At 44.5% G+C, this 23,543-nt stretch overlaps 1 protein-coding gene across 1 annotated transcript; it reads right to left on the minus strand.

Moving 5' to 3' along the window:
- Nucleotides 1–2,122: 2,122 nt before the first annotated feature.
- LOC139533422 (intestine-specific homeobox-like) lies at nt 2,123–6,161 on the minus strand. The gene is made up of 3 exons (XM_071331452.1): nt 5,606–6,161; nt 4,527–4,678; nt 2,123–2,610 (listed from the first exon to the last, which is right to left on the minus strand). The coding sequence occupies exons 1-3, from the start codon at nt 5,814–5,816 to the stop codon at nt 2,323–2,325; spliced, it is 651 nt and encodes a 216-aa protein (XP_071187553.1). The 5' UTR covers nt 5,817–6,161; the 3' UTR covers nt 2,123–2,322.
- Nucleotides 6,162–23,543: the final 17,382 nt, after the last annotated feature.

Consider the following 23,543-nt stretch of genomic DNA (forward strand, 5'->3'; position numbering starts at 1 on the left):
AGACTGTTATAACACAGGGTTCACCCGAATGCTAAGCGCCTGAAAATACAGATAAGAGGGGGTCAAAAGTTCAGCAGAGGGAAGAAATGTTGTTGAGTCAAGGCAAGTGCGCCTTCGTAAATAGGCTACAGCTTTTTCTAACCTGGTCAGGTGAAGGATGGAACAAACCACCTCAGTGAAATATTTCAATCAGGGTTCCTCAACACCAGCCCTGAGGCCTCACAGCACAGGACTGCACATGTTGACTCCAGCCCATTCATTGACTCTTACAAACCCGATTCAATTCAATTCAACTAATCATCAAGCCATTGACCAGTTGTTTCCCTAGGACTGGAGTTGAGAAACTTTTACAGTGGCTTGCGAAAGTATTCACCCCCCTTGGCATTTTTCCTATTTTGTTGCCTTACAACCTGGAATTGAAATCGATTTTTGGAGGTTTTGTATCATTTGATTTACACAACATGCCTACCACTTTGAAGATGCAAAATATTTTTCATTGTGAAACAAACAAGAAATAAGACAAAAAAAACAGAACTTGAGCCTGCATAACTATTCACCCCCCAAAGTCAATACTTTGTAGAGCCACCTTTTGCAGCAATTACATCTGCAAGTCTCTTGGGGTATGTCTCTATAAGCTTAGCACATCTAGCCACTGGGATTTTTGCCCATTCTTCAAGGCAAAACTGTTCCAGTACCTTCAAGTTGGATGGGTTCTGCTGGTGTACAGCAATCTTTAAGTCATACCACACATTTCTCAATTGGATTGAGGTCTGGGCTTTGACTAGGCCATTCCAAGACATTTAAATGTTCCCCTTAAACCACTCGAGTGTTGCTTTAGCAGTATGCTTAGGGTCATTGTCCTGCTGGAAGGTGAACCTCTGTCCCAGTCTCATGGGTTGGCAACGTAGCCTAGTGGTTAGAGCGTTGGACTAGTAACCGAAAGGTTGCAAGTTCAAATCCCCGAGCTGACAAGGTATAAGTCTGTCAAGGCAGTTAACCCACTGTTCCAAGCCTGTCATTGAAAATAAGAATTTGTTCTTAACTGACTTGCCTAGTTAAAAAAAAGGGGTCACAGACCACTTTTCCATTATTACATTTTTTTTGTATTTTTTGAAACAAGTAATTTTTTTCATTTCACTTCACCAATTTGGACTATTTTGTGTAAGTCAGAATGAAATCCAAATAAAAATCAATTTAAATTACAGGTTGTAATGCAACAAAATTGGAAAAACACCAAGAGGGATGAATACTTTTGCATGGCACTGTAGATGATCATGTGTTCAGTTGGGATGACATTTCCAGAACTTGCTGTTAAAAACATAATTCTCAGAGATCTACTGATCTACTCTATTTCTGTCTGCAACACTGAAACATTGAACCATCTTATACAATTGTTTTATGATGACTCTACACCTGGTAGTGTGTGTGTGTGTGTGTGTGTGTGTGTGTGTGTGTGTGTGTGTGTGTGTGTGTGTGTGTGTGTGTGTGTGTGTGTGTCTCAGATGATGACTGTACACATGCCCTGCCCTCAGATTCACCCCAGGTGAATTAAGATAAGGTAGTACCATATATGTAGAGTGCAATAAATCAATTGAGTACTAATCTGAAATCTCAACACAGTATCCCTTTTATAGGCCCCATATCATCTGAAATAACCCTCTCTCTCTCTCTCTCTCTCTCTCTCTCTCTCTCCCTCTCTCTTTATTTCTCTCTCTCTCTCCCTATCTTTCTTTCTCCCAAACCCTGGCACCGTATGTGTGGGCTACATGTAGTTTATTGAGATTCTACTATAAATACCTCATGATAATATATAATGGTTTCCTTGGCAATCGTCACCCATAAATGTTCATTGTTTAAAGACTCCAGAACATTGTCCTATTAATCATATCATATCACATAAACTACTTTACCCTTTGAGAGGACTACTCAGATTCAAGGAACTATATGGTTGACTCTGGAAATGACGTAATACTGATGATGATGACTGAGTCAGAGTGTTTCTCAGAATCCCAGAGAACCCAGGATCAGTCTGGGACATGTGTCTCCAACTCTCCCACTCTGGTCCTGGAGAGCTACTAGGTGTTTCATTCCAGCCCTACAATAACACACCTGATTCAGCTAATCATGCTCAGACTGAAGACCTTTATTTATGATACTTTGTATGAAATTAATGAAAATAGCCAATTTCTGAATGAGTAGAATTGTTTTACGTACAGAAAACACATATGTACAGGGACAGACATATTTGACATACAAGACATCCGGTGTGTGTGTCTGTCAGCTGAGTGTGTGTCCAGGTATGGTGTGTGTCATTGGGGTCAACTAGGACTGGGCTGGGAGGGGAAGCAGGTAGGGCTCAGAGTAGGGTACCAGGGCTGGGTGGAGCTTGGGCAGGAAGTTCTGGTAAACACCAATGGGATGGTAGGGTGGCCTGGAGATGAAGAGCTTGTGCTGTAGTGGGTGTGGCCTGGTTTGGACTGATCCAATCAGGGGAGGAAGCGGCACTATCCTCTCAGGCTGTTGGTTGATGTCTAAGAGTTTGTCCAATCCTCTGCTCTCTCCCAGAGCTCCAGTCTTCCTCCACTTGGCCCGGCGGTTCTGGAACCATATCTGGGTCAGGATGACAACACACAGCAGATACAGTGAGCACCATAATTCATTGGACAGTGACCACTTTTTTGTTATTTTGGTTCTCTACTCTAGCACTTTGAGTTTGAAAGGATACAATGACAATGAGGGTGAAGTGCAGACTGTCAGCTTTAATTTGAGGGTATTGTCATACATATCGGTTGAACCGTTTAGAAATGACAGCACCTTTTGTACATGGTCCACACATTTTAAGGTACTACAAGTATTTGTTGAATTGGCTTCACAGATGTGTGTCGTTAGGCAGGTGTATTAATTTGTGTCGTTAGTGAATGCAGGAGAGCTGTTGATGAATAGTATTGATTCTAGACTTTGCTATTGCCTTTGGAGGTTGTTGTTGGGGTGTGACAACATGAGGAAGACAGCAGTGTCGATGCAAATGAAGCTGGCCGTCATAAGACTCAGAAATGAAAATCAATCAATCAGGAACATTGCAAAAACCCTGGGCATGCCCAAGTCAACAGTTTGGTTCATCATTAACAAGAAAAAAACAACCGGTGAACTCAATTATGTCAAAAGACCCGGTAGACTGAGGAAGACCACTGTATTGGATGACCGGAGAATACTCTCTATGGTGAAGAAAACCCCCCTGACAACAGACCAACAGATTAAAAACACTCTCCTGGATGCAGGTGTAGATGTGTCAAAGTCTACCATACGTAGAAGACTACACCAGCAGGACTACAGAGGGTACACTACAAGATGCAAACCACTGATAAACCTGAAGAACAGAAAGGCGAGATGACAGTTTGCTAAAAAGCACCTAAAAGAGCCCCAAGAGTTCTGGGAAAAAAACTATTGTGGACAGATGATACAAAGATTAACATGTACCAGAGTGATGGAAAGAGGAAAGTGTGGAGAAGAAAAAGACATGCCCATGATCCAAAGCATACCACCTCATCCGTGAAACATGGTGGAGGGGGTGTTATGGCTTGGGCCTGTATGGCTGCCAGTGAAACATGGTGGAGGGGGTGTTATGGCTTGGGCCTGTATGGCTGCCAGTGGAACATGGTGGAGGGGGTGTTATGGCTTGGGCCTGTATGGCTGCCAGTGGAACATGGTGGAGGGGGTGTTATGGCTTGGGCCTGTATGGCTGCCAGTGGAACATGGTGGAGGGGGTGTTATGGCTTGGGCCTGTATGGCTGCCAGTGGAACAGGCTCACTTGTCTTCATCGATGATGTGACGGCAGACAGAAGTAGAACAATGAATTCTGAAGTCTACAGAAATATTTTATCTGCTCAGATAAAACCAAATGCCTCCAAACTCATTGTACGGCACTTCATCATGAAACAAGACAATGAGCCTAAACATACTGCTAGAGCAACGAAGGGGTTTTTGATGGCCAAAAAGTGGAAAATCCTTGACTGGCCGAGTCAATCACCGGATCTGATTCCAATTGAACATGCATTTTACATGCTGAAGAGGAGACTGAAGGCAATAAGTCCCCGAAACAAGCAGGAACTGAAGATGGCTGCAGTACAGGCCTGGCAGAGCATCACCAGGGAAGATACCCAGCGTCTGGTGATGTCGATGCATCGCAGAATTCAAGCAGTCATTGCATGCAAAGGATATGTGACCAAATATTAACAATGATTACTTTATTCTACATTATGTTAAACTGTGCAATGTTTTTTGAAGCCCGAAAATGGGGGGGCTATGTACAAAAGCTTCTATAATTTCTAAATGGTTCATCCGATATGTATGAAAATACCCTCAAATGAAAGCTGACAGTCTGCACTTCACCCTCATTGTCATTGTATCCTTTCAAACTCAAAGTGCTAGAGTACAGAAACAAAATAACAAAAAAAAAGACCATCAAGAAACCAACCAAACACATGCGCACACACACACGCGCAAATACACACAGTAGTGTACTTACCTGTACTCGTGCCTCTGACAGCTGTGTTTGGGAGGCCAGTAGTTCTCTGGAATGTATGTCAGGGTATTGGCTATCCTGGAAGGACCTCTCTAGCACCTCTAGCTGGACCGAGGTGAATGTGGTTCGTACCCGCCGACTGCTGCTCCGTGACACTACTCCAAACAAAACATACACACATACACACACACACACACAATTTATTGCTTTCGAAATGGAAAGCAGATATTTAGCAAACTCTGTACATGTGTTTGGCCGTTTAGCTAGTCTACAGTATTTACAGGTAACTATCCAAATACAATTAGACCTTGACAGTTACAGAAACGGTTATGACAGGAAATAAGTTATTATTTGTGCACTAAATATACAGGTGGTAACACATTTGCGGAACATTTTTGTCCTTAGGTGAAGGTTAAAACAACCCATAGCTATACAGTAATTCCCATGACTGTGTCTCAAGTGTATTTCTAATCATAATTGTTTTTGTTTATTGTCGTTTTTCTTTAATGTTCCTCCAGAATGGAATTTGCAGTAATCCAATTCCCCCAAGCTTTTCAGAAAAGACGGAGCGTTGAGCGTTTATGGATCACGAACAAGACATTTTTCAACATCAACATCAAAGCACCACCATATAAAAGGGTAGAAAAAAAAGCACGAAACCATAAAACAACCTCTGACTCTTGCCTCTGCAGTGACTGAGCTTAAGGACACCGGAGAGTATAGAAACACTTAGCCAGAACAAACTTAAACCTTCTTCAAATAAAATATAAAGCACCCTTTCCTCATTCAACACTGTTACAATGCCATTTACTCACTCTGTTTCCAAACTCCGAGTTAAACTCTACAGTTTAGAAGGCTGTAGCACAAGAAACACAATCTACACTATTGAATACGTAATGTCCTTATCTATTGATCTTGCTTCATTCAAATGAGTTCCCACTTGTATTTTGGGAATTCAAGTTTTCTACTGCTACTAATAAGGTCATTTAGCAGATATTTTGATCAAAAGCACATCATACAGTTAATCAAATCCACAGCGTGCTCCAACAAACCGAGCCTTTGGAACCACTGACTAAACACACCTGGGCATCTGTTGACTTTAGGCTCTTGCTCAGCGGTGGTCTTCACACACACAGACCCCGTCTCTCCCGCCATGCTCCCTCTCTCCTCCTCTCCTCCGCCCCCCCTCTCCTCCCCATCCAGACACGGTGTTCTCCTCAGGATCCGCTCGATGGAGTGAGACAACACCTTGGGGGGACACACACTCTGGAGTCTGTCTCTGTGGGCCTCCATGGTGCACTGACATATCCTGCACCACTGGCCTATCTGGTTCCCCTCCACTGACTTCCAGTCTCCTCCGTAGAGGGTGACCCAGCCTGCTAATCAGAGCTCTGTAGACGGGGTACAACTGTCTCCTTGTTACACCTCCTGGTCCCCTCACTGGTTGTCTGTAGTCTAGAATACAGACTTGCTTCTCTCTGTGTCTCTCGCTCTCTCTCTCTCTCTTTCTCTCTCTCTCACTCTCTTGCTGTCTTGTTCTATCGCTCTTTTCTTCTCGGTCTCTCTCTTCCTCCCTTTGTATCTGTATACCTCCTTCTGTCTGTTTCTCTGTGTCTCTTTCTGTCCAGCCTGTTCTCTCGCCGTAGGTCGATTTCTGTCTGTCTATCTTCCTTCCTAGTCTCTCTACCTCTCTGTCACGTAACTCCTATCAGCTGTCATAACTGTGTCCCCAGGTAAAGACAGATAGGGTCTGTAGGCTAATACAGTGGATCATTAGGATCAATAGAAGGAGGAGCAGGTTTACTGTGTAACTCACACACTGCCATAAACTCCTTTACCTTGACAGCTGACTGTTCTCATTCAATGTCGAGAAACGTTGAAGATGATCATTTGATCATTTAAGACTCAGGAGTGTAGCTAAGCTATAAAAGGTAGCGTTCTGTTTCTGCTCGGGCAGAATTCTTTGTTGTTGACATGCCACAAAGTTGGCTACAGCAGAAAGAGATTTAGCAACCAGAGTTAAGCCAGCTGAACCTCTTTGCCAAACTCATAAACATGCCCGGAATGATATTCCATTTTCCGAGGTGTCCTTGTGTTTAATTGCAAAATTAGTCAAAATGAACGATACCTCATAATGAGGATGGGGCTACTAGAAAAGCCCAGAAAAGATCAATGTGTTCATTGATCATCGTAGCGTTTTGGCTCATGTGTTTACGTGTTGTGTTGGTTTACGATGCGCAATTAGCTGACTTAATAACACTATCTATCTACGGAAGAGTTGGTGGCCTTTTGGTGAACTCTGGGTGCGTATCAATAGTCTAAATTGGCTTCCTCTCCTCCTCTCCTCATCTTCTCTCATTCCTTTGCACCCATATGGAAGATTTGTTCTGTTTGGGGCAAACACCTGATAGGTAAACATTGTTATGCTGCTTTCGTCTATTCTGTCTCCTTCAATGCATACGAAGGGGAGAAGGGGAGACAAGGAGAGGAGGAGAGGAAGCCAATTTAGACTTTTGAGATGCACCCTCTATCCAGTGATAGGCTCTGCAGTTAGGACCTGATTTAGGTGGGGTTTTATAGCACCTCCATGTGGTCAATAGAAAGAAAGTCACTGTTTATGGAGCACTTCTAACACAATTAAAATGAGTTCTACTCTGTCTCTTGTATCCATAAGACAACACTACAACAGACGTCCAGGAAATGACGTTACTATTCATGTTGGGCTCCCAAGTGGCGCAGCGGTCTAAGGCCTTTAGCACCGCATCTCAGTGCTAAAGGCATCACTACAGACACCCTGATTTGATTCCAGGCTGTATCACAACCGTCCGTGATTGGGAGTCCCATAGGGCGGCGCACAATTGGCCCAGCGTCATCCGGGTTTGGCAGGTGTAGGCCGTCATTGTAAATAAGAATTTGTTCTTAACTGACTTGCCTAGTTAAATAAAGGTTAAATAAATAAAAAATGTTACACAGAGCTGATTCCCAGAACCCCACAGGAACTTTGGGAGCTACTTCCTACTTAGGGACTCAGTCTGGAAACACAGAATAAAGTAGAGAGAGGAAAGAGAAAAGTTGTTTTGGGAAAAGCAATGTGGGAAGTGTATTCATATATATTTCAGAGAGAGAGTGGAGGGGGGAGTATTTATTCTGTTATGGATGTATGGGGGAGGGTGTGTGTGTGTGTGTGTGTGTGTGTGTGTGTGTGTGTGTGTGTGTGTGTGTGTGTGTGTGTGTGTGTGTGTGTGTGTGTGTGTGTGTGTGTGTGTGTGTGTGTGTGTGTGTGTGTGTGTGTGTGTGTGCGATACATCTAAAATTCTGGGTGGATATTTTGGAGAGAAAGATGGTCCTGAATAACAATTGTGTTCTTACAATTACTGCACCTCTAGATGGCAGCCTTATACACCCAAACCACCATAGCTCACTCCAACTACACTCAGAGAGGCAGTGTCCACTGTGCTAAAACAGAGAAGAGAGAGAGAGAGAGAGAGAGAGAGAGAGAGAGAGAGAGAGAGAATGTCATTAATCACTTGGACTAGTCGGGACAGGAGGGAACATCTTTAGCAGAAGCTTATCATCTGTGCTCCTCTCTCTCTCTCTCTCTCTCTCTCTCTCTCTCTCTCTCTCTCTCTCTCTCTCTCTCTCTCTCTCTCTCTCTCTCTCTCTCTCTCTCTCTCTCTCTCAATTCTATTCAAGGGATATATTGGCATGGGAAACATATTTTAACATTGCCAAAGCAAATGAAGTACAACAGTTAAATAAACAATAAAACATGATCAGTAAACATTACACTCACAAAAGTTCCAAAAGAATAAAGACATTACTTGTTAGATATTACTGAACTGTCGAAACTAGAAGCACAAGCATTTCGCTACACTCACATTGACATCTGCTAACCATGTGTATGTGACAAATCAAATTTGATTTGATTTTGACGTTTCATACATGATCCCACATTTGTCCTCACTGTTACATCATCTTCCAGGTTTATCTGACCAGGCAAACTAATCAATGCAGAAAGGAGCAGATGTCCTGTCACCAGGCCCACAGATTCACAAGTAGATTGCATTGGCCTAGTGAGGCTGTACAGGCTTCTCAAGGGAGTTCTCTCTTTCTCAACCCTTCTGTCCCTTGTCTAAGGAGAGATAGATAGCACAGTGAATGAGGGACTCTCTCTCATCTCTTAGTCTCTCTCTCCTTTCCCTCCGTGTAGTAGATATAATCATTGTGAATAGTGCGTAGTAGTTGGATGATAATGGGTGAGGCCAGAGAGAGAGAGAGAAATAAAGAGAGAAAGCGGTTAGAGGAGTAGAGTACTTGTGTTATCACATGATACTGTCTTACAGGGGGAAGAGAGAGAGAGAGCAAACTGGTCTCAGAGCAAAACGTATTATATTTTTGTCAAATCCATGCCACTCCATTTAGTATGATATGTTACTTTACATTAGGTTAAATGACATTGGCCTACAAATGTAATTGCAGTCACACAATATATTACGAATTGTAGGACGTAGTGTATCGTACATCTTGATTGCACCAGTTTGCTTTAACCTGTTTAGCGATATATTACATTCGACTGCTTTATTGTGATATGCTACATTCGACTTCTTAAGTATGATATGCTACAATAGGTTAGGGGCTAAGGTTAGGGTTAGGAGACGTATTAGCTAACATGCTAAGTAGTTGCATAGTAGCTAAAAAGTAGTAAGTAGTTGCAAAGTTGCTAATTAGCAAAAGTTGTCCGTGATGAGATTCAAACATGCAACCTTTGGGTTTGTAACAGTAGACGTCATGTGCAACCAACCACCCTCCAACCACCCTTTTTTAGTCTTTGCCTTAAGTATCCTACTGTCTTATGTAACCATACCAAACGTAACATATCAAACTAAAGCAGTCGAACGTAATAGATCATACTAAAAGGATAAAATATTGAAATCTATCATAAAGTAACATATCACACCAAATGGAGTGGTATGGATTTTTGTCAAATATAATATGTTTTGCTCTGAGACGAGGCTGAAGAAGGAGAGCAGGGTAATGCACTCTCATCTGATTAAAGTCTTCTCCAGACACCGGCCCGCTCTGCGCCAGAGAGTGTCTTCTATGATGGTGCTAAAACCCCTGTGTGTTTGTCCGTGTTATGGCATTTGTGCAGCGAAATCTTAAGTTCTGCAATAATTATGAGACTTTGGAGCATTCAGTTGTATCTCGACACAGGTGACAGACAGTGCAGACAGTGCAACATAGTGTGTTTTACAGTTCTTCCCAATTGTTTACACACTAAAACTGGCCCATGAGGCACAATGACCCAAACCTGTAACTCATTTGGCTGAACCATACAGCCAATCTGCAGTACTACTGGCACATGTTTTGCTTTACACTCAGATTGCAATTCTATAACAAACATTTGGCAAAACACAACACACAATTCTCTACCGTTGGCACAACCTTCACAACTAAAATATCATGTGTTCAAATGAAAAGCAACACTGTTCAACAAGCCAGGCTCAATGACCAATTCATCACTTTCACTTTTCACGTGCAAACACTAAATGTGTAAATGTTCACTTTGCGATCAGACCTTTGCTATGGATACAAAGGCCACAGGGGAGAACTCCTGTGTTTGGAGAACAATAGAAGCAAATTTGGCAGAGAGAGGTAGAGGTGGAGGTGGAGGTGGAGGTGGAGGTGGAGGTGGAGGTGGAGGTGGAGGTGGAGGTGGAGGTGGAGGTGGAGGTGGAGTGGGAGGTGGAGGTGGAGGTGGAGGTGGAGGTGGAGGTGGAGGTGGAGGTAGAGGTAGAGGTAGAGGTAGAGGTGGAGGTGGAGGTGGAGGTGGAGGTGGAGGTAGAGGTAGAGGTAGAGGTAGAGGTAGAGGTAGAGGTAGAGGTAGAGGTGGAGGTGGAGGAAGACCAAGAACAAGGAGAGTAATCTCTGATGAAAATCGGGCGACTGTGGTGGACCTTGTGGTCAACCATGCTTTGACCTTGAGAGAGACTGGGCAGAGAGTGCAGCCCAATCGGAGCAGCTTCACCATAGCATCCATCATCTGGACGTTCCATGATGAGAACAGGTCCAATGTCTGCAGTACATACCCATCTACTACCTTTATTACTTGACAATAGTACAACGCAAAGCACAGTAAAGACTGTAGATTCCAATACATACTGTAAGGGGAAACAAAGTAAATGTTTCATGTTTTTTCTGTATGCATAACATTGGGAGCTATACGACTTTGTAACATGTTTATCTTGTATACTGTATTTCTGTAGTGTTTACTGTACTGGATGCTATTTTGTTTTTGTCGAACGCGTCTATTTACAGAACAACAGATTATTGAAAACACTGCCGTATTCGATAACATCAGAGTGAGCTTATAACCATCCTTAAGAAACACTGTCTTCGGAGGAAGCAGATCCACAGAGACCCATTTGAAATGAATTCCCAAAGAGCGAAGGATAAACGGCACGATATGTGCAAGTAGGTAATGTACTAGTATTACTCTCTTGAAACTTTAGAGACTCATTGATGTTGCCAGTGAACTTTACTACACATCAATTACAGTATTTACTGTCATTTCAGAGAATCATGGAGTTGGATGCAAGTCCCATCCCCTAGGAACTATGATTCATAGATGAGGCTGGATTCAATTTAGCACAGATGAGGAGGAGAGGAAGGAACATCATTGGTCAACGCGCCATCATTGAGGTACCTGGCCAGCGCGGGGGAAATGTCACCATATGCGCAGCTATGCGCCACAATGGGGTCCTCCCCCGCCATGCCACCCTAGGACCATACAACACTGCCCATTTCTTTAATTTCCTGAACACCTTACATGACAATATTTTTCAGCCAGAGCAAAGAGAGCCAGGTGATCCTGAGTATCAAATGTATGTTCTAATTTGAGACAACGGGCTGCTCAGGTCCACAACTGGTTCCATGACCATCCCAGGTTTACTGGTTTACATCTCCCACCATATTCCCCATTTCTCAACCCCATTAAGGAGTTGTTTTTAGCATGGCGGTGGAAGGTGTATGATCACAAACCCCATGAACATATGGCCCATCTCCAGGCAATGGCCTGTGGTGACGTTCCAGCAGACTCCTGTCAGGGGTGGATGCGTCATGCCAGAATATATTTCCCCCGCTGTCTGACCAAGGAGAATATCGCCTGTGATGTTGATGAAAAACTGTGGCTGGACCTAAACAACAGACATGACTGATTTTGTTTTCGCAATGGAGTATTTGTTTCTTGATTTATGATTTCGATTTTACTGTATTTCGACAGTTATTTGTTTCTATTCCGTACAGTTGACCTGACATACAGTACAGTATAGGCCTGTTTTTCTTCCTTTGCATATGCAACATATATTTACTGTATTTTTGCAATCTTACTGTGTGCTTACAGTATGCTGTTTGACATGTACTGAGTCATGTTGAAATATAAAACCACATTTTTTAAATTTGTGTTCTTTTCTTGTTTGAGTACACACAAACAATATACAGTATAACAAGAACATCTTAGTCTTTACACTGAAATAGGTTCTCATATTAGTGTTTTGAACATGTCACATTAGTGCGATCTCGGGTTGTCACTAAGTTAGATTAATTTGATGTGTGTGGGTGTCTCATTTGTAGGCAGAGTTCTATTTTTGAGCAGGGAGTACATGATTTTGATTGCTGTGTTTCATTTTGCAAGAGGTCTGTGGGGTTTGGGGAAATTGGCTAACTGTTTTGTATTTTGTGTTTAGAGTTTTGACTACATGAGATGTAGCTTCAGCAAACTTGTGTTAACAATTGGGAAAACTGTAATACATTATTTGTTGACGTGGTTATATTTAGCATAGTTTTACTTAAAAAGGACACATTTTACCATTTTTATTTTTATGAAATTCACTGAGGAGGACGGTCCCTTCCTCCTCTGAGGAGCCTCCACTGCTCAATTGGGGACTTGGGTTTCGAAGAGAGAAAGAGAGACAGAAAGAGATGGAAAGAGAGAGAGAGAAAGATAGAGGTGTGTAGAGAGAGAGAGCTATAGAGAAAGAGAAATAGGTGTAGAGCAGTGGTTCTTAACCTGGGTTCGATCGAACCCCAGGGGTTCGGTGAGTCAGTCTCAGGGGTTCGGCGGAGGTCAAGACACACATCCGACTCATATGATTCGTGATGACACGCCCCGCTTGGCCATCATTGGCTGCAGGTGATCACGCTACATCGCTTGGCCTATCTGTGCTGCAGGGAATTTGGTGCGCTCAGTAGTCGACTTGTGACTGTCGTGATGGTACGTCTTGTGATTTCTTTCTTAATATTTTAATCCCTTCATACTTACTATGTCGAGCAAAAAAAGAAAGTGGTTGGACGAATATGTACAATATGGATTCACATGTATAACGGAACGTGATGGGAGTCAGCGTCCTAACTGCATGATTTGCAATGCCAAGTCGAGCAATTCTAGTCTAGCACCGGCAAAACTAAGAGAACACTTCCTTATTAAGCTGCATGGAGATGGAAAATACAAGAACACAACGCTCGCTGAATTCAAGGTGAAGAGAGACAGATTTGATGAAAAGGCTACTCTGCCTGTTCTCGGCTTTGTACCCATCAACAAACCGATCCTCACAGGATCGTACGGAGTTGCTTACCTGATCGCAAAGCAGGGCAAACCACACACCATTGGTGAAACACTTATAAAACCAGCTGTGTTGAAGATGGCAAATATCATGCTGGGAAAAGAGGCTGAAGTTAAGTTATCCCAAATTCCTCTTTCAAATGACACCATCAGCGACAGAATAGAGGACATGAGCAAAGACATCTTGGCTCAAGTAGTTGCAGATCTGATTTCAAGCCCGGCAAAATTCAGCCTTCAACTCGACGAGACCACAGACGTTTCCAATCTAAGCCAGCTTGCTGTATTCGTGCGCTATGTGAAAGACAACGTGATAAAGGAAGATTTTTTATTTTGTAAGCCTCTTACAACAACAACTAAGGCAGCCGACGTGAAGAAACTTGTGGATGACTTCTTCAAAGACAACAATCTTTCGTGGGATATGGTTTCTGCAGTTTGTTCGGACGGAGCTCCAGTCATGCTGGGAAGAAAGTCTGGTTTTGGTGCGCTAGTGAAAGCCGATGCACCACACATCATTGTTACGCATTGTATTCTGCACAGGCATGCGTTGGCAACAAAAACCTTGCCTCCAAAACTGGCAGAAGTATTAAAAATTGTAGTGGAATGCGTGAACTATGTGCGAACTAGTGCTCTGAGGCACCGCATCTTCAGTGAGCTGTGTAAAGAAATGGGCTCTGAATTCGAGGTACTTCTGTACCATTCTAACGTTCGGTGGTTATCCCGGGGACAGGTGCTGAATCGTGTTTTTGCCGTGCGTGTGGAATTATCCCTGTTTTTGCAAGAGCACCAACATTGTCATGCAGATTGCTTCAAAAATTCTGAGTTCATTCTCATTTTAGTGTACATGGCTGATATCTTCGCAGCTCTCAATCATCTCAATCAAAAGATGCAGGGCGGTGGAGTCAACATCATCGAAGCAGAGGAAAACCTGAAGGCTTTTCAAAAAATGCTACCGTTATGGAAACGACGAACAGAGAACGATAACTTCGCAAACTTTCCCCTGCTGGACGACTGTGTAAGTAAGATCGAAGATGTATCTGGAATCGGAGACATTTCTGTACCCGTGGAACTGAAGCAAGCAATTTCCACGCACTTAGATGAGCTTGCAAAGTCTCTCGAAGGATACTTCCCTACAAGAGAGTCATATCCAGCATGGGTGAGACAGCCGTTCACGTTTAGTGTTGAGACAACAGATGTCAATGATGAATACCTCGATGAAATCATTGAAATTCAGCAGAGCCAGGTTCAACAGCAACTCTTCAGAACAACAACACTTTCAATGTTTTGGTGTCAACAAATGGTAACGTACCCTGTTATTGCTAAGAAAGCTCTGGAGATTTTCATACCGTTTGTTACAACATATCTTTGCGAGCAATCATTTTCGAGGATACTGGACATAAAAACGAAGAAAAGGAACAGACTTTGTTGCGAAAATGACATGAGAGTGGCACTTGCCAAGGTGAAGCCGCGCATTTCTGAACTGGTCTCTGAAAGGCAACAGCAGAAGTCAAACTGATTTGCAGTAAATATTCATTATTATGTTTTTGTTTGAAAATCATGTTTTGATGATTTTGTTCTTTGAACACACGGTGTTGATGTTGATGCACGGTTCATTTTGTGCACCAGTAAAATATATACCTATGTTTTGAATTTGAAAAAATCATATTTTATTTTTCCAATTAAGAAGGGTTCGGTGAATGCGCATATGAAACTGGTGGGGTTCAGTACCTCCAACAAGGTTAAGAACCACTGCTGTAGAGAGAGAGAGAGAGACTTAGCGAGTGAGAGAGATGCAGACAGTCAGTGAGTTGGAACCAGAGTCAGGGATTAGCTGTACTGTAAGGCCCACATAGGACTGAGCTCAGTCCTCGACTCATCTCATCAAATCCAACACACACACATCGGACGTGCACGCACACACATCCCATGCCATGTGCATACCAATGTTGGGGAATAGTGAACTTCATGTACTGTAGTTCAACTAGTAGCAAGATGGCGCCGACAGAGAGGGTCGCCTCGCTTCTAGTCCTTAGGAAACTATACAATATTTTGTTTTTTAATGTATTATTTCTTGCATTGTTAGCCCAGAAAATCTTAAGTGTTATTACATACAGCCGGGAAGAACTATTGGATATCAGAGCGACGTCAACTTACCAACATTACGACCCGGAATACAACTTTCCCGAAGCGGATCCTTTGTTCGCACCACCACCCAGGGCGTGTGATCTGATTCCAGAGGCCGACCCAAAACAACGTCGCCGCAGAAGAGGTAGACGAAGCGGGCTCCTGGTCAGACTTTGGAGGCATGCACACCACCCACTGCTTCCGAGTATATTACTCGACAATGTCCAGTCTCTAGATAACAAGGTAGACAAAATTAGGGCACGGGTTGCTTTCCAGAGAGATATCAGGGATTGTAACATACTCTATGTCATGGAAACATGGCTCTCTCGGGATATGTTGTTGGAGTCGGTACAGCCGACAGAAATAAACATCTCTCTGAGAAGAAGAAGGGCGGGGGGGTATGCTTCATGATTAACGACTCATGGTGTAATCGTAACAACATACAGGAACTCAAGTCCTTTTGTTCACCTGACCTAGAATTAATCACAATCAAATCCCAAAATATTATCGCCCATGAGAATTCTTGTTGGTTATTGTCACAGCCGTGTATATCCCCCCCTCAAGCCGATACCACGACGCGGCCCTCAAGGAACTTCATTGGACTCTATGCAAACTGGAAACCATATATCCTGAGGCTGCATTTATTGTAGCTGGGGATTTTAACAAAGCAAATTTGAGAACAAGGCTACCTAAATTCTATCAGCATATTGATTGTAGCACTCGTGCAGGCAATACACTGGATCACTGCTACTCTAACTTCTGCGATGCATACAAGTCCCTCCCCCGCCCTCCCTTAGGCAAATCTGACCATGAATTCACAACGAAAACCCTCACATACTTTTACAGATGCACAATTGAGAGCATCCTGTCGGGGTGTGTCACCGCCTGGTATGGCAACTGCACCGCCCACAACCGCAAGGCTCTCCAGAGGGTGGTGCGGTCTGCACAACGCATCACCTGGGGCAAACTACCTGCGCTCCAGGACACCTACAGCACCCGATGTCACAGGAAGGCCAAAAAGATCATCAAGGACAACAACCACCCGAGCCATTGCCTGTTCACCCCGTTACCATCCAGAAGGCAAGGTCAGTACAGGTGCATCAAAGCTGGGACTGAGAGACTGAAAAACAGCTTCTATCTCAAGGCCATTAGACTGTTAAACAGCCATCACTAACACAGAGATGCTGCTGCCTACATACAGACTTGATATCATTGGCCACTTTAATAAATGGATCAGTAGTCACTTTAATAATGCCACTTTAATAATGTTTACATATCTTGCATTTCTCATCTCATATGTATATACTGTATTTTATACCATCTATTGCATCTTGCATCCATTGACACCAATTACCGTGGAACATTGGACTACATTATCTATGGATGTAATATTTCATCATCATTCTTTATCAGACACTGTTTCTTTCCCAACATGTACCACTTTTCCAGACCATGTTTTCAGATTTGACATTACTGTACACTAACCGGCCATTTTATTAGGTACACCTATCTAGTACTGGGTAGGACCCCCTTTTGCATCCACAACAGCCTGAATTATTCACAGTGTTGTACGTTAAGAGATCCCCTTCTGCACACCACTGTTTTAAACAACTGTTATTTGAGCATTTGTGGCCTTTCTGTTAGCTTGAATGAGTCTGGACATTGTCCTCTGACCTCTCTCATTAACAAGGTGTTTTGCCCACAGAACTGCCTCTCACTGAATGTGTTTTGTTTATCGCACCATTCTCTGTATACTCTAGAGACTGTAGTGCGTATAAATCCCAGGAAGGCAGCTGTTTCTGAGATGCTGGAATCACCATGTGTAGCATCAACAATCATACCGCGGTCAAAGTTGCTTAGATTACGCATCTTGCCCGTTCTAATGTTTGGTCGAACAACATCTAAAGCTCTCTACTCTATATACTCTATATATTGAGTTGCAGGCAGCCACATGATTCACTGTTCGAATGTAACCTTCCTTGATTAGCTAAATCAGGTCTGTAGAGCTGATGGCATGACCTATGTCATTGTGTGGGATAATGTCAGGTTCCACCATGCTCAAATGGTGCAAGCATGGTTTCAGGCCCATCCACAATTTACCACCCTGTACTTACCCCCATACTCTCCTTTCCTTAACCCGATTGAGGATTTTTTCTCCACATGGTGGAAGGTATATGATAGGGGCCCTCACGAACAAGCCACCCTTCTCCAGGCCATGGATGACGCATGCAATGACATCACGGCAGACCAGTGTCAGGCCTGGATTCGCCATGCCCAAAGATTCTTCCCAAGATGTTTGGCTAATGAAAATATCCATTGTGATGTGGATGAGAACCTGTGGCCAAATCCACAAGACAGGGTTGATGGAAATATAGAAGTACAGTAATCAATCTTTTGTTTTGCTTTTTACAGTAAGCCAGGTGAGGAACACTGCAGTTGACCTTTAAAAGTTGTTTCTTTTTTGTAGCATTTTTTTTGTTGCTTTGATTCAAAGAACCCTATGTTGTGATTTTATTGTATTTCATATAAATTTCATATTTTGTTCAATGATTCCACTGTGTCTGTAGTATTCTCTCCACTAGTCCTTTTACAGTGATGTATTTACGTGTAGTAGCATAATTAAACATGTATCACATATTTTGTACTACAATATTTAATGATATTACGAACAACTACACAGGGAAACTATCAGTATCTTGTGCGTTGTCACGCTCGTCTGATGAAGAAGGAGTGGACCAAAGCGCAGCGTGGTACGTGTTCATGATATTTTATTAAATCAGAACACTAGAACAAAAATAACAAAGAGAAAAACGAACAGTTCTGTAAGGATACTAAACTATACAGAAAACAACTACCCACAAAACGCAGGTGGGAAAGGCTGCCTAAGTATGATTCCCAATCAGAGACAGCGATAGACAGCTGCCTCTGATTGAGAACCGCACCCGGCCAAACACAAAGAAATAGAAAAACATAGAAATGAAGAAACTAGAGTGCCCACCCTCGTCACACCCTGGCCTAACCAAAAATAGAGAATAAAAGCCTCTCTATGGCCAGGGCGTGACAGTACCCCTTTACGGCTTCCTTTACGGCGGTGGCTCTGGTGCGGGACGTAGACCCCCCTCCGCTTCTGGCTCCCCCCACTTAGGTGGTGCCTCTGGTGCGGGGACCCTTGCCGCCGACCCCGGACTGGGGACCCTCGTTGCAGGCCCCGGACTGGGGACCCTGGCTGCGGGCCCCGGACAGGGGACCCTCGCTGGCGGCTTCGGACTGGGGACCGTCGCTGGAGGCTTCAGACTGGAGGCTCCGGACTGGAGGCCGTCGCTGGAGGCTCCGGGTCGCTGGAGGCTCCGGGCTGGAGGCCGTCGCTGGAGGCTCCGGACTGGAGGCCGTCGCTGGAGGCTCCGGACTGGGGACCGTCCCTGGAGGGTCCGGACTGGGGATCGTCGCTGGAGGCTCCGGACTGGAGGCCGTCGTTGGAGGCTCCGGACTGGGGACCGTCGCTGGAGGCTCCGGACTGGAGACCGTCGTTGGAGGCTCCGGACTGGGGACCGTCCCTGGAGGGTCCGGACTGGGGACCGTCGCTGGAGGCTCCGGACTGGGGATCGTCGCTGGAGACTCCGGACTGGAGACCGTCGCTGGAGACTCCGGACCGGGAACCCTGGTTGCAGGCTTCGTGCCATGACTCCTCACTGGTGGCTTCGTGCCATGGATCATCACTGGAGGCTTCGTGCCATGGATCATCACTGGAGGCGTCTTGCCATGGATCATCACTGGAGGCTTCTTGCCATGGATCATCACTGGAGGCTTCGTGCCATGGATCATCACTGGAGGCTTCTTGCCATGGATCATCACTGGAGGCTTCGTACCATGGATCATCACTGGAGGCTTCGTGCCATGGATCATCACTGGAGGCTTCGTGCCATGGATCATCACTGGAGGCTTCTTGCCATGGATCATCACTGGAGGCTCCTTGCCATGGATCATCACTGGAGTGAGGAGACGTATGGGCAGTCTGGTACGTGGAGCTGCCACAGGGCTCAACAGGCTGGGGAGACATACAGGAGGCCTGGTTCTGGCAGCAGGCACAGGACTCACCAGGCTGGGGAGACATACTGGAGGCTTGGTTCTTGGCGGAGGCACCGGATTCACTGGGCCGTGGAGGCGCACTGGAGGTCTCGAGCGTAGAGTCTACACAACCCTTCCTGGCTGGATGGTTATCTTCGCCCTGCAAAAGCTGGCACAGGACGCACTGGGCTGTGCAGACGCACCGGAGACACAGTGCGCAGAGCCGGCGCAGGATATCCTGGGCCGAAGTGACGCACTGGAGACCAGGCGTGCTGAGCCGGCATCATCCATCCTGGCTGGATGCTCACCCTAGCCCGGCAGATGCGGGGAGCTGGGATGTAGCGCACCGGGCTGTGAACCCGCACTGGAGACACCGTGCGCTCCAACGCATAACACGGTGCCTGACCAGTACCACGCTTCTCCCCATGGTAAGCACGAGGAGTTGGCTCAGGTCTCCAACCTGACTCAGCCAATCTCCTCGTGTGCTCCCCCCAAAACATTTTTGGGGCTGCCTCTCGGGCTTCCGTGCTAGCCGTGTTCCCTCGTAACGCTGTACCCCTTTACTCGCTGCCTCCACCTTCCTCGATGCTTCCACCTGCTCCCACGGCAGGCGATCCTTTCCGGCCAGGAGCTCCTCCCATGGAGCCCATGGAGCTCCTGATCCTTTGCCGTCCAGGATGTCCTCCCATGTCCAGTCCTCCTGAAAACGCTGCTCCCCCTTACCACACTGCTTGGTCCGTTTGTGGTGGGTAGTTCTGTCACGGCCGATGCTGGAAGAAGACCAAAGTGCAGCGTGGTGAGCGTACATTTCTCTTTTTATTTAAAATGTCGCCAACAAAACAACAAACGAAAAACAACCGTGAAGCTTACAGGGCATTAGTGCCACAAACAAAGTTAACTACCCACACTGAAAGGAGGGAAAAGGGCTACCTAAGTATGATTCCCAATCAGAGACAACGATAGACAGCTGTCCCTGATTGAGAACCATACCCGACCAAAACATAGAAATAAAGAAACATAGAAAACAAAGCATAGAATGCCCACCCCAAATCACACCCTGACCAAACCAAATAGAGACATAAAAAGGCTCTCTAAGGTCAGGGCGTGACACAATGCAATGTTTTGAACATTGGACAGCCTGAGTTACAAGTGATGACCGTTTTGAGTTTTGTGTCTAGAGTTTTGAAAAATGACCACAAGGTTCTGAAATTAGTGCCAAAGTGATTGTTAAAAACTGTAACTACATTATGCAGTAGCTTGGTGATAGTTGAACTAAATTCTAATCTTGGTAGTGTTTTCAGTACGTTTTTGTTACCATGTATAGTTGAAGTAGGCAAAATATAGTTGAAGTAGGCAAGAATTTCCTATATTTTTCGGCATCAGAACTGCCTATTCCTGACTTGAAACATAGTTTTTGTTTTGAATAGGCTAAATGACACATTCTTTTAACATCTGACTCGAGAGTGATCTGTTTGTATCTATGTCTTTCCAAATTTAGATGTGATCATTTATCACTCTGCAGGTTAGCGTGTGTTTTTTAATGACGTGGCCTCCATTGTATCATTGACATTGACATGTTTGTGTGTGTGTGTGTGTGTGTGTGTGTGTGTGTGTGTGTGTGTGTGTGTGTGTGTGTGTGTGTGTGTGTGTGTGTGTGTGTGTGTGTGTGTGTGTGTGTGTGTGTGTGCACGTGAGCGTGTGTGTGTGTGCGGAAGTGTTTAACTATACCACAAGTCCCCACAAGAATAGTAAACAAACAAACATTTGACCAACTGGGGACATTTAGTTAGTCCCCACAAGGTCAAATGTTATTTCTAGGGGGTTTAGGGTTAAGGTTAGAATTAAAATTAGGTTTAGGGTTAGGGATAGGAGCTAGGGTTAGGTTTAGGGTTAAGGTCAGGGTTAGGTTTAAGGAAAATAGGAATTTGAATGTGACTGAATTGTGTGTCCCCACAAGGTTAGTTATACAAGACTGTGTGTGTGTCTGTGTGTGTGTGTGTCTGTGTGTGTGTGTGTGTAAGTGTGTGCATGAGTGTGTGTTTATTCCCTCAGCACAGCATGCTGAGGAGTATTTCTGTCTGTAATAAAGCCCTTTTTTGGGGAAAACCTCATTCTGATTGGCCTATGCCCTCCACCCCTGCCCAGTCATGTGAAATCCGTAGATTAGGGCCTAATGAATTTATTTCAATTGACTGATTTCTTTATATGAACTGTAACTCAGTAAAAATTTTGAAATTGTTGAATGTTGCATTTATATTTTTGTTCAGTATATAACTGATCAATGCACCATCATACCAGGCCATTTAATGCTAAGAATGGATAAGATATTTGTCTACAGAAGTGCCATTTCTTACTGATCTCTAATGCTTCCATCCAAAAACCACTCCTGTGAAATGACGTCAAAACATACTGGAAGAGTTACTGGCTAGCTAAGGTGGCTAGCTTAGCTAACGAACTAGATATGATTGACGCAGCGCGCCTGACCAGAATGACACATCGACAAACCACCAAAGGCACACCCAATTTCTGTTTGAAAATGTAGAAAGGGGCAGAGTTTTACATGTCCAAAGTCGACCTTTAAACCATCTCTCGGATGTTCAAAGACATTCAAAGTGCCTTCATAAAAGCCGCTCCTAATTGTGTGGGCCTAATTCAGATAATGCATGTCATAACATGATGCCCAGCACTTCAAACCAAGCCTCCTCCTCCACCATCTCTGGCTCTCTCCCCACCCGCAAAATTTTACTCGCATCTCGCGCCCTACATTTGTCTGTTCATTGCACATTAAGAATAGCTTGCCCGCTCTATAGCAAGCTGCTCTATCCACACTGATTGTTGAAGTAATTTAATGTCTAATTAAATGTTTTAAAAAAGAACAGAAAGGAATGATGTAAAACGTTACTTTCTTTTGGTTCGAACAGTGGTCGGAACAGTGGTCGGAACAGTGGTCGGAACAGTGGCCGGAACAGTGGTCGGAACAGTGGCCGGAACAGTGGAACGGAATGAAAATAAATATGGTTCTGTTCATAACAAAACAATTAGATTTTTGTTGTTGTTGTTCCAACCCCTGGTTTTGACCACGAAAAATAAATTTGCCAGACGTGCTCAATCATACGGGTGTTGTGTTGTTTGAGACTGCACTGCACATAGGTCGACGCTGTCTCGAAACACAGTGTGTGTGCTGCAGGTAGGTTGGAGAGGGACTCGGAACTGTGGCTTGCTGCAGTCATACACCACGCTGTTAGAGCGAGGGAAAGAGGAAAGGAGAGAAAGAGGGAGGGAGAGAGAGAGAGAGAGAACTGTGGATGTGAGGAGAATCCTACACGCCATCTGAGATGAACAGGAGGGGAGATAGAGAAAGAGAGGGAGAAGACAGGGAGCGCGGGAGAGGGAAAAGGAGGAGAAATCGAGAGACAAAGAATAAAGAGAGGGAGGAGACAGCGAGAAAGAGGTAGAGGGAGGAGAAAGAGAGAGAGAGAGAGAGAGAGAGAGAGAGAGAGAGAGAGAGAGAGAGAGAGAGAGAGAGAGAGAGAGAGAGAGAGAGAGAGAGAGAGAGAGAGAGAGAGAGAGAGAGAGAGAGAGAGAGAGAGAGAGAGAGAGAGAGAGAGAGAGAGAGAGAGAGAGAGAGAGAGAGAGAAAGGAGCTGTGTTCCTTCTAGCATTGGTCTCGATTGAAAACAAGCCAGTGAGAGATAAGGGAAGTGAACAACAGAGAGGAGACAAAACTGCAACATTACACCAGGCAACACAATTTGATGGTATTTTCAGAGTTACTCACAGCGCTACGGAGAGGATTGTGTGTGTGTGTGTGTGTGTGTGTGTGTGTGTGTGTGTGTGTGTGTGTGTGTGTGTGTGTGTGTGTGTGTGTGTGTGTGTGTGTGTGTGTGTGTGTGTGTGTGTGTGTGTGTGTGTGTGTGTGTGTGTGTGTGTGTGTGTGTGTGTGTGTGTGTGTGTGTGTGTGTGTGTGTGTGTGTGTGTGTGTGTGTGTGTCTTCTCTATGTCTCCTCTGAGGCTGTCACAAAACATAAGATTTGCTTTGATGTTGAACATACTTTATTGACGATAAGGTTCCTCTGTTGTCAATGGAGAGAAGATTTCACAGCATACATAATAAACCAACAATCCACATATTTCCACCCCTAAATGTTGCTTCTCTTCCAATATGAAGAAACCTATGAGAAAACTAAACAGGGTCCACAAACAGATCTCAATGAC

The sequence above is a fragment of the Salvelinus alpinus genome, chromosome 11 (genome assembly GCF_045679555.1).
Source record: "Salvelinus alpinus chromosome 11, SLU_Salpinus.1, whole genome shotgun sequence".
Lineage (NCBI taxonomy): Eukaryota > Metazoa > Chordata > Actinopteri > Salmoniformes > Salmonidae > Salvelinus > Salvelinus alpinus.